The sequence below is a fragment of the Sceloporus occidentalis genome, unplaced genomic scaffold (assembly GCF_023333645.1).
Source record: "Sceloporus occidentalis isolate IW3139 unplaced genomic scaffold, rSceOcc1.0.p SCAF_8, whole genome shotgun sequence".
Classification (NCBI taxonomy): domain Eukaryota; kingdom Metazoa; phylum Chordata; class Lepidosauria; order Squamata; family Phrynosomatidae; genus Sceloporus; species Sceloporus occidentalis.
In genome coordinates this window covers 13,878,864-13,893,513 of record NW_028316988.1, presented here as the reverse complement: position 1 = coordinate 13,893,513, position 14,650 = coordinate 13,878,864, and the positions used below count along the sequence as shown (strand labels likewise).

Genomic DNA, 14,650 nt, shown 5'->3' with positions numbered 1-14,650 from the left:
AAGGAGGTCATAGGTTGGTTTGGGTCAAGGAGAAGCCCAAGGAAAAGCTGAGATCCTGCATGGGAGTTGTATCTGACATAGTAACAATCCTCCCAGTCCAATTTCTAAGGCTCTTTTCCTGCTTCCCTACTTCTCCAAACAACATTATACCACAACCTTCCTTTAAATGTGTGTTGGGACTCCAGCTCTCATCATCCCAAAGAGTGGCTGATGCCAGCTGGGGGTGATAGGAGTTGTTACCCAACCCTTCTGGAATGCTCTTGAGCCCAAGAAGCTCTTTGGACACAACTGGTCTGAAAAGGCAAGACATTTTTAAGGCTTTGGGAGGAAAGAACCAGTCGACCGCTTGGGCTCAGCAGGAAAGAAAAAGGCCTTTATTGTGGGGGGAGATGTGGCCTTCACAGGACTCTCGTCTTGCTGAGGCTGAAGGCCGATGGTGTGTTTTCAGCTGGCTGGAGCTAGAGAAGAAAGCAACATCGGACGTTAACAGGAATGACCCCAACCACTAAAGACTGGCATTGGTGGACTTTCAACCAAGGTTGGCACGGGAGAAAGGGAAGCTCCTAACCCTCGTTTTGTGGCCTCCTAAAGATCTGCCAAAAAATAAAATACCTTCAAGTTCCCCAAGCTGGGCAAATGGAGCCCCAAATTTGGTCTTATTCATACCTCATGAGTCTCTATGAATATTTTTAAGTAAATGAAAAATGGGGATAAAATCAAAACCAATACCACGGGGGACAAAAATGACCCACGCCAGAGTTGCCCATCCTTCAGCTACTGATGGGAAACACTAGTGCTCAGTGGAAGAGTACACTTTAAGTACAAGCAATCATAATCTGGAGGCGAGAGAGAAGCTGAACTGAGTTTGGAAGGGACCTCTGCTTCCTTCTTGCCCTACCAAAGGACATGTGGTTCATCACAACCTATAAAAATTAAAGCTGGACCATTAGATCCGACCAGAACATGCAGCGCCAACATTAAACAAAAGGTATGGCACGTTCAAGCGGGTGGGAGGCTGAGCTACAGGTTGTGAAGCACACACAAGTATATTATTAGCAAGGCATTTTATGTGGCTCATATAAATGAACAGGGAACAGGCAGGAGGAAAAGGGAGCCAGCTAACTAGGGCTAATTAATGGACAGGGTGATTTTTACTTACTTCCAAGTTGCCGCGTGCCTTCTTTAAAACATCGTGAGTTAAAGCCACTGCAAAGAGAAAATACGGAGGGCGGTTGAGCCGGCACGCAGGAGCTCTTCTTTTCAATGGGCTCTCACCTGTGGCAGAGGCTTATTATAAGATCAGCCTCATCCTCAACCTGGGGAGACTGTGCTCTGTTTTCTATGTTGCATATTCAATGTGCGGTCCTTGGATGTGAAGGCCCATTAAATCCAGCAAGATGCATCTATACTGTACAAAATAATGCACTTTACTTGTTGTAGCTCCATCCTAAGCAATCCTGGGGTTTGTCATTTCACAAGGTCTTTAGCCTTCTCTGCCAAAGAGTGCAGGTGCCTCACTAAACTACAAATCCCAGGATTCTGTAGGACGGAGCCATGGCCGTTAAAGCGGTGCCAAACTGCATTATTTCTACAGTGTAGATGCATCCTTCCTCTCATATAAGTGAGTTTAAAACTGTGCCTGGAACCCTGTTGGTACACTATGAGACAGTTTTTGCAGAGCTGTGCAGCGATGGCAAGGGAAGATCAAGGTTGACATCCCAGCTGGATCTGGCAGATCCTAAAGCTTTGCCAGACAGAACTCCACCCCACTATTTGCCCATCACGCAAGAGTGTCTGGACAGACTCCCACCACCAGCATCTCCATGACCAGAAGAGCCTCCATTAATGTAAGATGGAGTTTGACTCTGCCAACCTTATACAGGATCTTGTTAGCAGGGTTCTCCCTGGTGGTGCTCCTGTGCTTTGTGCCAAGGTGTCTGTGACGCTTTGTGATCTGCACTTCCATTTCTGCCTCCCCACCAACAAAGTAGCTCTAAAAGCTTAAAGGTAGTGACATCTGTAATCCCCATAATCAAAAGCGATTTTAGAGCAAATTACGTCGGGGGCGTCTTGCGTAGGTGAGTGCACTCAGCTAATAAATGCCACTGTTGATACATCCATTGTCTTCTACTATTTCCTCACCACCAGCCGACAGAAATATTCAGAGTTAACACAGAAGGGATTATCTTCTGTTTATTAGTTTAATTCTACATTTGAGTGAAACCTCCAGAAAACGCTTAGCAGAGAAAGGAAGACTGGGAAGTAAGGGGGGAAATGTGAGACATGGCCATAGGATGGCCATTGCCAGGGTCCTTCAGTCTAAGGGTCCATTCACACTATGCAACTGCAGTGCTATGGTTCTGCTTTAACTGCATCCTTTGAAATCCTGGGGTTTGTAGTTTGGTGAGGCACTAGAACTCTCTGGCTGAGAATTCAAAGTACCCTAAACTGCAAATCCCAGGGGTCTTTTCACACTACACGATTATGGTGCAATGGTTCCACTTTAACTGCCACGGCTGCATCTTCTTGAATGCTGGGACTTGTAGTTTGGTTAGAGGCACAAGAATTCAAAATGCCCCTCCGCAAGGTGCAAATCCCATAATTCCATAGGATGGAAACGTGGCAATTAAAGTGGAATCGAAGTGCTATAACTGAGTGCTGTGAAAGGGTCCCTCAGAATCTATAGTCACTTGGGTGTGTACTTGCCATATAGATGACTTATTCTAGGTTATATGGATGGTGAACAATGTGAGGAGTTCCTATGGCTGAACAAGCCAGCTGAGGAATTCCCTAACTAGGGAAAAGAGCCAATCTTTTTGCAAGTGAAAAACCTAGAACTTTAGGAAAGGCAGTACGAAATTATCTTTGCAAAAAAGCTTTGCAAGGACAGAGCTAACCAGCGACACAGTTTTGGTGCCATTTGTCAGTGGAGAAGCAGTCGCTCTAAACGATGAGCCGGCAGCAATGTGGGGGGAGGGATAAAAAGGATGCATGTTAACCTTTAAAAAATGTATACTTGCGAGGGCCTGTGATCTCATAATTGAAATCAAAAGCACCGTCCTGCTTCATCTGGCGGCGTGAGCAACTTGTGACATTTACGCAGGTCCATTTCCTGCATCTTCCGGAGAAAGTGAGGGGCGAAGAAAGGGAGTTAATCTGGCATTTTCAGGGCTGGATTAATTATGCTTTAGCATGTAATTGCACACTGGACCAGCTCACTGAGCTAGCATAGACTTTAGTCAAGAAGCGAACATCTCCTCCTAACCAAGAAAAGACTAAGGTACTGTTTCCCTTTCCAAAAGGGAAAGGGGAGAGGAATTCTCCATCATACTTCTATGGCAATTCTTCCTCCCTGCCCTGCCATGCATATACTCCCTGTCCTCCCACCTAGGAGGAAATGTTACAGCTCTGCCAATCCTGAACTTGGGGTGGGCAGCTAACTGAAAACAGTGAACCTGGACAATCTATTGCCTTCACTGTCCTCTTGAAAGAAGGGAGGAAGGTTCCCATATTGTATGATTTACCAGTGCTGGGAACAAGATGTAGGACTGGATGGATCCATTATTGGAAGTAGGAGCCTGCTCCTTATCCTCATATCATGGGATAATGTTCTTGTTATGATGTGCCTTCAAATCAGCACCAATTTCTTAGGGTCAATGGAAAGAAACCCAGCTGGTCCCCACATCAGACAGTTCCAAAATCACTGAGCTAGAGGAACGATAAATGGAAATGTTGTGAAAGATGGAACTGTGGGTCTAAACTAAGGATATAAAGGAAAGGCTTTAGGTTAGGTCTTGCAGATCTAGGCCTGGCACACAGACTAAAAAATGCCAATCCATTTCTGCAGTGGTGCCAGAGAGTCACAGAGCTGCCAGCTGCAGAAATGTACCTCTGGAGAACAAAATGGGGGAAAGAGAGAAAGAGAGAGAGAGGGAGAAAGAGGTGAAGCTCACTCACGCTGATCGATGATAATTCTCTCCATGTTTTCTTTCAGTTGGTTGGTGGAGTGCAAGCGTTTGACGGTGCTGTGCAGCTTCTTTTCCTGCTCGGCCAGTTTCCGACGGAGTCTGTGTAACTCAGCTCGCATGGCTTCATCCTGCGGCACAAGGAGGAGAATCCGTTTACTCGGATGAGTTGCCAACAATCAAACCACCGCTGTGGGCACCCAGAAATTGCTGTGAATTTCATATTGGATTTATATCGTGCCTTCCACCCGAAACAGGATTCAGAACAGCTTACAATGGCCAAAAGGAGGAAAAGGAGTTGTAGGTGGTAAAGACAAAGCACTTGAAATACCAAAATGTAATTAAATTTCAAAACACAGCAATAGAGACAACACAGCATCCATTCAGTAAAATGTTGGCTTGAATCCAGTCGGTCAGTTCCCAACTAGAAGAAATCCACAACTGAGGGATGGCTGAGTCAACACTTATACAAATGCCATTCATTCAATGGGGTCTACTCTCTTGAGAGCCAAAACACACTGCAGAACTAATCCAGTTTGACACCACTTTAACTGCCCTGCCAGGGGAGAGTCCAACAAGGGCAGGGAGATGCAGTCTATTCTCTCTGTGTAGGAAGGATTGGGCAGTCCAAAATGGTTAACTCATCTGACTCTGGCCTTTTGGCTTACAGCAAAGGCTTTAACTTCTTCCCAGCCATCTTCGACTCATTGGATGTTACTACAGAGGCACCCTTTCCCCCTGAATGTACCTGAAGTGAATAAGCGGCATTGTGGACAACCTTCATTGGCAAGGAGACTCTCCAGAGGAGCTTCAAGAGGCAGGCAGCTTCATCCAAATTATGCCGGATTGCGCAGAAGGCGGTGGGAATCCTGCCCAGGGATGCCTGGTACGGAATCAAACATGGCAGGGTTTTAGAAGACAACAACATGAGTTAAGAGAAAACAAGTTTGGTTATTTTATCCATAAAAGGCTATTTTAAAAAGTAAGCTTTAATTGATGGCATAAATCCCATTTGCGACGAATCTGAACTCCAGGTTGATGTGTGAGTATATTGTGTGTCTGGCAAACTTAATTTGTTGGGTTTAAAAGGCAGCTGAATTATGTATTATTCAAGCACAGGGGCGGGCGATGGCGGGGAGGAATCGGGACCAAGCCTAATCAATAATAGCAATTAATAACGGGTTGCATTCACTGCACTAGCCAGGCCACTCAGCAAAGACTTTTCCCTTTGCCGATTTGCATTTTGTGGCGTGCGATTTGAAAGTCAAATGACTCCCGACATTAATTTAGGCAATATAGATGTTTCTCCCTTAGCAGGCCCTTTAAAACTGCGCCGTTTAATGGCAAGCTAACTATCAGAGGCCAAGGCAAAATGTTTTCTTCTGCAGACAGATGAGGAAACAAATGGAAGCAGCTGCCAACATGAAGAATGGGGAGGCCGCAAAAGAGAGGGAATGAGAATGAGGGGAAATTGAGGATGGATGTGGGCAGGGCGGGTGGAGGGGATGCCAGTTTTTAATGCCAATATAAGTGTCCTGTTCTTCCCCAAAAAGGTGCAGAATGGAAACTGAAACAGTTATGTTACTATCATGTACCTTGCTGTTATGTGTCTTCAAGCTGACTCCAGGTTATGATGACTCTAGTATGGGTTTTCTTGACAAGATTTGTTCAGAGGGGGTTTGCCATGGTCTTCCAGTGAGGCTGAGAGAGCATGAATTGCTTTGGGCCCCTTCTAGGTGGGAAGGAGGATTGTTATTGTTTTGGTTTGTGGCATTTTTGCACATTTGGAGGACTGCTGGCATAGTGTTTTGAGTGTTGCACAAGGACTCTGGAAACCAAGATTTTATTTTCCACGGAAACCCGCTGGGGGACCTTATGCAAGTCATGCTCTCTCATCTTCAAAAGAAAGTCATGGCAAAACCTATTCTGGACAAATCATGCCAAGAGAACCCCCATGACAGATTTACCTTCGGGACACCATAATTACTTGAAGGCACACAACAAGAAGTGATGCTGTAGCCCACAATGTGTCTTGGATGGAGACTGCTGATGCTCAGACGTCTGACCCAAAGTCAGGAGACTTGCAGAGACTTCTGACACTCCAGGGAGTTTTTCCTAAGTTCACCAACACTCCTCTGCTTCTGGATGCTGTTTATTTTGATCAATCAATTTTTTTAAATGACGCTTTCCCTGCTGCCCCTCTGACAAGGAATGATTTGGACAATTCATGCTCGCGACTACGTCCTTTACCGTCATTTCCGGCTCCTGGAGAGAGGCTTCTTTCAGAGGGAGTTCCAGTTCCAACAATAGCTTCCGCCCTTCCGAGACCAGCTTCCGTAATGAGTTGTAATCTTCAACCAAGCCGAGGACGTGGCGGCCGTTTTTGTCCGCCCAGAAGCAGTGACGGGGAAAGGAGGAAGGGTCACGGGACTTGCCAGCCGACAGGCTGCAATGAGCGGAGCCATCCAAGCCACCCAGAGTAAGCTCTGCATCTGAGGCATAAGAGCAGAACGTCTAGTCACCTTCCACAAATCTAAGCAGCATTTACATAAGAGCATCATCCCATTTCTCAGATCACCCTTTTGGCTCCTCTGTATGTACCTAGTCCTCCCATATATCTTCAGTACTCTCTCATGACTCTAAGCAAGGCTGCTTGATCTTTGTGTCTGGTTCCCAAAAAGAAATCTTATATTATATGCTACTTTACATTTGACAGCCACCATGCTGTAGTGGTTTGTGAGTTGGCTTGGGAGCCTGGGGAGACCAGGGTTCAAACTGCTACTGGGCCACGGAAACCTCCGGGTGATCTTGGGCAAGACCTATGTCTCAGCCTCAAAGGAAGGCAAGGACAAAACCCCTTCTGAACAAATCTTCCCAAGAAAATCCCAAGGGAGGTTAGCCTCAGAGTTGCCAGAAACCAGAAATGACTTGAAAGTGTGCAAATCCTATGCCTTCAGGATTAGAGGCAGTGAACATCTGCATTTTCAGGTGGTTTTGGCAGCTTTTGGTCTGTTTGGGGAAAGAAATTGTCCAAAAAGCAGCCCCACCCAAAAGAAAAAAATAAATGGGAGGGTTGCATGTAGTTCATGGGATGTATGTTGTCCACCCCTGCTCCAAAACAAAGTTCCTAAACTCAGTGTTTTTTGTCCTACCTGCTTTGAAGGTTGCTTTGGAGCCTCCATACCTCTGCTGCAATTCAAGGACATTGCTGTCTGCCGTGGGAAACTTCAATTCTACGTAGTTAAAAAAGCAGAGGGATACAGTGGGAAGATTGTCTCTGGAATGCCTCTTACACTTATATATGCATGTAACTGTAATTGGATCATGCCTTTAAGGCTTACGCAGGGGAAGCCTTAAAGGCCTGTGGAATTCATCACAGGGATTTTGCAAAATGGCAGCCAGTCACTTGGTGGGTTAACCTAGTAATGCCAAAGAGGCTTTTTTTCTTCTTTATTTTCATCATCTTATTGACTTGCAGCCTGCCTCCACATCCGCCCCTCGCTGAAAGCAACCAACAGCAGCGCATAAAACCCAATTATCATAATTTCAAAGGACAACAAATCAATTGTCAAAACAGTCTTTCAGCAAAACATGCGAACTGTTCCAATCCTGAAGTGTAATAATGCAATGCAGAAATAAGTACAAGCCAACCTTAGAAAAATTCAAACAAACTTTCACAAGCAAAAAAGAGGGGGGGATCTGTTTTTCAGTGATGCAAATTACCCATTTCTTATTGCAAAGGAAAAGCAACCTTCACCGTACACCCCCAAATTTGCAACAAAGGCCAAACTTCACAGCTCTTGCTTCTTGGCACATAATAGCCCAATGCAATCTGTCTGTGTTTGCTTCAGCTTTACTCAACAAGGTCAAAAGTACAAGTTTAACCCAACCGAATTGTCTATTTCTCCTCCAGTGTTTTGCGCTAAGAGCCACTCACTGTTCTGGAGCATTACAATGCTCTGGGATGTTAGATCTGCCTGGCATGCGACACGTCTGCCTCCCTCCTTCTGGCTTTCAACTGCTGGAGCTGGAGGCCTCCATTTAAGAGCGATGCAAATAATAAGAGAGGGGGGCAATGTAGTCCTCTAGGGCACTGAATTTATTCCACTGATTTATTCACAGACCATCTTAAGCACATATTGATCGCTCCTGAGCGAAGTGCAGCCGCCTGTAGCGAGCACTGGTGCATCCAACAAACTATTTAGCTAAGCAAAGTTGGGCAGAAATTTAACCTAAGATTTCTGCCATCACACCCAGTGAGTGATGCTCAGACAACAAGTCTTCCCCACTGATAAGAAGAGTAACCCACAAACCTCTTCTTCCAGCCAAAAATAGACTCCAGGTGGACTAGTTTGGCCTTTCAACGCTCTTCCGCACCCAGCTGCCAGAAGCAGCATGAAACACATTTAAAAGGGACCAAGTGACTTCCAGCCACCCAAAGCATCCCTTCCAGTTGCTTCTGGCTCTGCCAGTCCAACCCCTTAAGGATAAAAAGGTGCCAGAAATGGACCTCCAGCACCCACCCTGGCTTAACATTTCATGCCCAAGTCTGGTCCTGGGTTCAGAATAACATCCCAAATTTGAAATGCTGAATTGCCCAGTGTAGATTAGTGCTAGACAAATCCTCACCCCTGGAGTCTTTGCAAAAATTGCCCCCCGCAAAGTCATTTGGGCTTTTGTGTGGTTTATTCCTATTGAACTCCCCAACATTTTCTCCCTTTTCAGAGCTTTTGAGCATTCAGCAATATCCCATTCAAAGTGTTCCACCATCTCCATTACAACTGAAGACATTCCACTCCTGTACTGGGTTTCTAATCCATCCCATACAATTGCTGATATCTCTATCTCTATACGCACCCATATATATGAGACAGTGTGCCAGTGTGACATAGTGGCTTGGATGCTGGACTACAACTCTGGAAATCAGGGTTCAAAACCCCACTCAGCCATGGAAACCCACAAAGTGAATGTGAAAACTAACTGTTGTTGTTGCATGCCTTCAAATTGTTTCCAACTTATGGCTCTTCACCAATTCTTTTAGAAATCCCAGCCCTCTACGCCACATGCACCCCAGGCAGGCTAGCTTTTGCCAGAAGGGATGTGAGAAAACTTACGTTGCTTTTGTTTTCATTGGTGCCTCCACTACCCATTTATTGTTGTGTGCCTTCAAGCCATTTCCAACTTATGGTGACCTCAAGGCAAACCTAGCATGGTATTTTCCTGGCAATATTTGTTCAGACGAGGTTTGCCTTTGCCTCCCTCTGATGCTGAAAGAGTGTGACTTGGCCAAGGTCACCCAGTGGGTTTCATGGCCAAGGAGGGAATCGAACCCTGGTCTCCAAAACTGTAGTCCTCTTTGAACCGCCAGATGTGTGAGTCTGACCATTCAGTGCTCCGTACCGTTTATTCCGGCGTAATGCTGTGATTCCTGCTTGAAAAGGTAGCTGATATTCACGGTTGACCCCAAACTGCCGATCGCCCTCTTCCCGCTTGAAAACTGCTCTTCCAGTTTGTCGTGCAATATCTTGTTTGCCTTGATGCTTATTTCAAGCTGTGCTCTCAAATTCTGTATTTCGGTCAAGAGATCGTGCAAGTCAAGCGGGTGGTTTTGGTCTTTCCGGCATTCGTCAGCTCTGTCGCGGCTGCTATCTGAGGAGGGTTAGGATTTTTCTCTTTTTAATCACCATTGCGAACAATTAAAACAGCCATTATCAAAATGCTGAATGAGTGCTTTCGAGTCAGATACTGAGAGCAAACGACAAACAGTAGGTAGAGAATGATTAAAGGAAAGAAAGGGAGGGAAGTGGGGGGAAAAAACAAGCCTCTGAGCTTTAATTGCTTTTACTCTCCAAAGATTTAATAAGAGCCAAAAAATTATTTTTCACTTTGTCCATAAAAACTAATGTTGCATACCCAAGGCAAAATTATGTATATTAAGAGATGGGAATGAAAAGAAGATTTATACATTTGGAAACACGGCTTGGAAAGGAAAGAAAGGAATATGGTAAATTATATGACAGTAGGTAAAATAAAATTGGAATTATTCTGCAAATCAGAGGTGGGCATCTATGGTCACTCCGAGGGCCAATTTCATTTTTAATGTTTGCCCTTGGACCTTCTGCAAGTTGGAGAGAATTCCAGGAAGGAAGGAAGGAAGGAAGGAAGGAAGGAAGGAAGGAAGGAAAATGTCAAAATGCAAGAGAGTAAGGAAAAGGAGTGGAGAGAAGGGGGAGAGAGGAGGAAGGAAGGAAAGAGAAGGAGAAGGAAAGAAGGCAAACAGAAGAAGAATGCAGAAATCCACAATTAGAATTTTAAAGAGTACAGGAGGACTAGTTTAAAAGTTGAATTGTCTCTCCTGGAGACTTCCAGAGGAGGCAATTCACCTTATTTTTGGCCAGCAAAAAGATGGTCCTTGGGATCTGGAGGGACGGAGGCACTCAAAACATCTGGGGAAGTGTCCACATATAGCCTGAGGAGCAGACCAAGCCCACCTCAGTTGAAAATGAAAACAGTTGCATCATTAGGAGCCTAGACGTTAAACACAGAAATCAAGAAAGTGTGAGAAAGATGCTGGGGGGGGGGGGGGGGGGTTGTTTTGTTTTGATGTGGCGATGAGCTCAGGTTAAGATGCTGAGCATTACTGTCTGGGAAAATTTTTCCCTCTGTTGCCTCACTTCTTGGCTCGGCTCTGAGTCCGTCGGCGTGGGGTGCTGAGCAACCTTGGGTGGGCTGTAGGAAATCTAGCTCCGGTTCTCTGCTGAGCTGTGAAATTTGCTTTGGGCAAGATCTCTGCCTTTCAACTCGACCAACTAATAACGCCGTATTTAAAGCTATAAATAAAGTGCTCCCTTTCGGGCTCCTTTGTGAAACACGCAGGAGGCCACACACAAGCCAAATGGCAGCGTCTTCAAAGGCACAACCTGCTCAAAGGAATATTTAAAAGCTCAAGTCACCTCCTTCTGCTTGTCTGCATCTCTATCATAGCTTTCCCCCCAACACTTCTGCTACCATTTTCCCCAGCGATTTTAAGGTCAGTCTTCCGACAGAAAACATCAAGAGCCTGCTTTTATTTTATTTATATCCCACCTTCCTCCCAGCATGGGATTCAAGGCGGATTACAGTCATTTAAAAACACTTTACCACTGAAAAAGTACAAACGTTAACACACAGAGGATGTAGCTGCATTGTTGTGTGCCTTCAAGTCAGTTCTGACTAATGGCAAATCCTAAGGCAGTCTTATCATGGGGGTTTCTTGGCAGAATTTGTTCAGAGGGGGTTCGCCATGGCCCTCCTCTGAGGTTGAGAAAGTATAACTTGCCCAAGATCATCCAGTGGGTCTCCATGGCTGAGCAGGGCTTCAATCTTGACCTCCAGCTCTCAAACCACTACACAACCCTGGCTATGGGAGCAGCCAAAATGAGGGTCTGTCCCCCCAATAAAAAATCCTGCCCCTCACTGCCGAGACCTCAAAAACCATTCATAGATTTCTTCTGTTTTCTGGGTTGTCATTCCCTTAGTCGCTTTCCCAGCACCTTTTCTATGGGTACCTAAATGGCATTTCTAAATGTGTGACTGAATGTTTAAATTACTGCAGTGCTAGAAATTTTGGGACCGGGAGAAAATTTTATGGTGGGTAGGAACAATTCTTATCAGAGAGGGAGAAAGCCCTCATTGTGCCCCCCCCCCCATAGCTATACCCTTACAGGTTGGAAGCGGTGAGGAAAACAAGAGACGGACTGCCTCGCTTCGTACCTTTTTGACTTCTGATCATGTTGTCCAGCTTCTCATAGACCCTGAGCTCCAGTCGTAACGAATGCAGCAAGTCGTCGTTCTCCAAGAGCTCGTGCTGCTTGGTGTTCAGCTCCATTTGCAACCTGCAACAAGCCCCACCACCATTAAACTGATCAGTGGAAGATTTTTGGATATGACAACACCAACCGACATCATTCTTGTAACTGTGAAAAGCCCAGGAAAATATAACACCAGAGGACTGGAAGGAGCCAGGGTGCAATTGCTGCCCTGGGGAAGGGTCTCTGATGTGAATCAGCCTCACACAGATAAACCCATCATCCAGATGCACAAAGAGAAGTCAAGCTGGACCACACTAACCCTAACCCTCACCCTCCAGAATGCAAGGTGACCAGCAACAAAGCTGACACAAACACACAGTTGCTAAAACACTGACATTGCCAGCCAATGTGAGAATCCCTTTCGCATCATTAGGACTAACTTTAGTTCCCATCCCACAACATTTAGCCTGAATGACACTACTTTAAAGCAGAGGTGGGCAAAGCGAAGCCTATGTGGAAGACGAGTCCCTCCCCAGGCCATTTTGTGGGTCGCAAGGACCCCCAGCCTACCAAAAATGAATGCAATTTTGGAGCTGCATGTAACCACCCAACCTCTTTCAGCTGTGAGGATTGCCCCCATTTGGGGCATAAAAACATACAATTGCCTTTCTGTTGAGTCTCCAGTAGTAGCAACGTTTAAACAGATTGCAAAGCTACCAGAAAACCAACCATGTCCTGTTTTGTGTATGTGTGTTTGGGTAGTTTTGGAAGCCAACAAACACTTCCAGCTTCTCGTTCTGATGCCCAAAAATAATCTTGTGTCGTTGGGCCAGGACGACACCTCTGCTTTAGCTTTAGGGCTGAAATGAAGTTACAGGTTAATACCTATTCAATTCATTTCGAATGCTGTAAACTTCATTTGTCAGACAACCATTTTCTTCCTCCCGCTTCCTGGCTTCTTTTTGGAGCTTCTCGTTCTCCTTCTTGAGGCGCTCGCACTCCGCGTGAAGCTGCTCCACAGCCAGGTGTTTCTTTGAAAGAGATTCGCGCAACTTTTCGTTTTCCTTTTGTTTGTCTGCAAGGAGAAGAACTTCCATTTTATTTTTACCCGGCTGCTGCCAATGGATTTTAAATCTGATTGCCTGTGTTTTACTTGCCACAGGGCCAAAAAGGGGACTGCCTCTGCCTGTATTGACTATCATTCATTTTAAAGGAATTGTTTTTAAAAAGCAGAGCCTAAAAGACAGCCCAATGATCAACCTAAACGTACAAAATATTGTCTCCCAAGCGTGACATCAAGTTCATAATGTAAATATTGCCCCACCAGTGTCTGCCTCCAAATATGGTAGAAAATGCTTTAAAAAGGGTAGGACTGCTTCATGTAGTATTCCTTCTCTCTCGCATCCCGTTTATCTTACCTCGAGATCCTTTCGCCAGCATTACATTCAGAACCTGATTTTGTTCTCTCAGGAAATGAATTTCAGAAGTCAGGGAATTATGTTGCTCTGAGCTACAGATACAAACGTTTGCAGAACCTATAAATATATACATAAAAATGATTTATGAGCCATCTCCAGGTCAGTAAAGATTAAACTTTTCCAGACAAGAACAATTCAAACAATGCAGGCAGAGTAGGTGGGGAGGAACAGACACGCTACGAAGGCTATTTATCCCCTATATATTTTGAAGGTTATCATCACAACAGAGCCGAAAGGTAATTCAGGTGGGCTCTGAGCAAGCTGCCCCAACAACACTTGTGACGCTGGGCCAATATCAGCAAAATTGCAAATTATCCCTGGCAGATAATAGCGGCTGGGTGCAGACACTGGCACACTTATCTTGGCCCTCTTGCCAGAGATTGTGCAGAGACAGATTTGCAGTCATTTTCAGCACCCCAGTAAATTATCACATTTTAAAAGAAGGACATTTCTGTTGTGCTCCGGACTTCTCCACTCAAGTGGAATTACATTAGCCGGGCAAACAGACTTTGCAAGGGAGGAGTGGGGAACCTTTGACCCTCCAGGCATTTCAGACCACCGCTCCCCCATACCTTTTTGCTATTGAAAGGGTTGGCTGGGGGCTATGAGAGTATGAAATCCAAAAGATAGGAAGGCTAACACTTTAAAAGAGTTTACAGTCGCTAGCAAGTCCTGCCCTCAGGGTGTAGGTGGATTTTTCAAACAAGACAATATTGCCATTGTACAAGCCCTCCATCCTCTGGTCCTTATGTGAGACTTGGAAAATGGGGAATCTTGGTGGACCTGAGATTGGAAGATGACTCCTCAGTTGTGGGTTCCCCACCAACAAGGGTTTACATCTTGTCTCCCAGTGGAACAGGGAGAAGACCATTTCTGGTTCTTCTACATCAGCTTGGAGTAGATCAGCAGGCATAAGAGAACAAGGACTTTCAGGGATAGGTATAAAGACAACATAGGTATAAAGGTAACAGGATGCTGTCCAGTCCTCTGACAAGATCTTCTGCCTGAGCTCCTAGCTGCTTTTTTTTTAAAGCTCCAAATGAAACAAGAAGTACAGAAGCAACAGCTGGGAAGCAGTAAACAGGAGCCACGGTGATCACAGTGACATTTATCAAGCAAGTTGTCAATTCTACAGCTGTATCCATAGAGAATTTCTCCACAGTACTTTGGGTTGTAATGATGTAGAAGGGCAGTGGATAGGAATCAACAGCTTGCTATTTGTCCATCCAGCCACAACCAGCTGACAGTTCTGCATATGACCAATGTTTGGGAGCAAACACCAAGAAGGCCCTTGCCTGTGTTTCCACCAGATGTACCTGTTGGGGCGGTGGGACAAAGAGAAGGGCCTCCCCAGATCTCAAGAAATGGGCAGCTTTGTATAGGGATATAGAGTCCTTCAGACAACCCGGAACTGAAT

At 45.4% G+C, this 14,650-nt stretch overlaps 1 protein-coding gene across 3 annotated transcripts in view; it reads right to left on the bottom strand.

Annotated features, from left to right (window-relative positions):
- Nucleotides 1-352: 352 nt before the first annotated feature.
- CDK5RAP2 (CDK5 regulatory subunit associated protein 2) overlaps nt 353-14,650 on the bottom strand; it is a 67,122-nt gene continuing 52,824 nt past the window's right edge. For 2 of the 3 annotated variants that reach the window (XM_089534887.1, XM_089534888.1), the window contains exons 30-39: nt 13,174-13,290; nt 12,641-12,830; nt 11,718-11,839; nt 9,366-9,614; nt 7,118-7,198; nt 6,216-6,457; nt 4,714-4,848; nt 3,958-4,096; nt 1,160-1,206; nt 353-458 (exon numbers count right to left, since the gene is read on the bottom strand). In XM_089534887.1, the coding sequence (XP_089391013.1) occupies nt 399-458; nt 1,160-1,206; nt 3,958-4,096; nt 4,714-4,848; nt 6,216-6,457; nt 7,118-7,198; nt 9,366-9,614; nt 11,718-11,839; nt 12,641-12,830; nt 13,174-13,290 (1,382 nt within the window). In that variant the 3' untranslated portion in view covers nt 353-398. The remainder of the gene's footprint in view (nt 459-1,159; nt 1,207-3,957; nt 4,097-4,713; nt 4,849-6,215; nt 6,458-7,117; nt 7,199-9,365; nt 9,615-11,717; nt 11,840-12,640; nt 12,831-13,173; nt 13,291-14,650) is intronic. The other variant, XM_089534890.1, reaches the window with a different exon arrangement.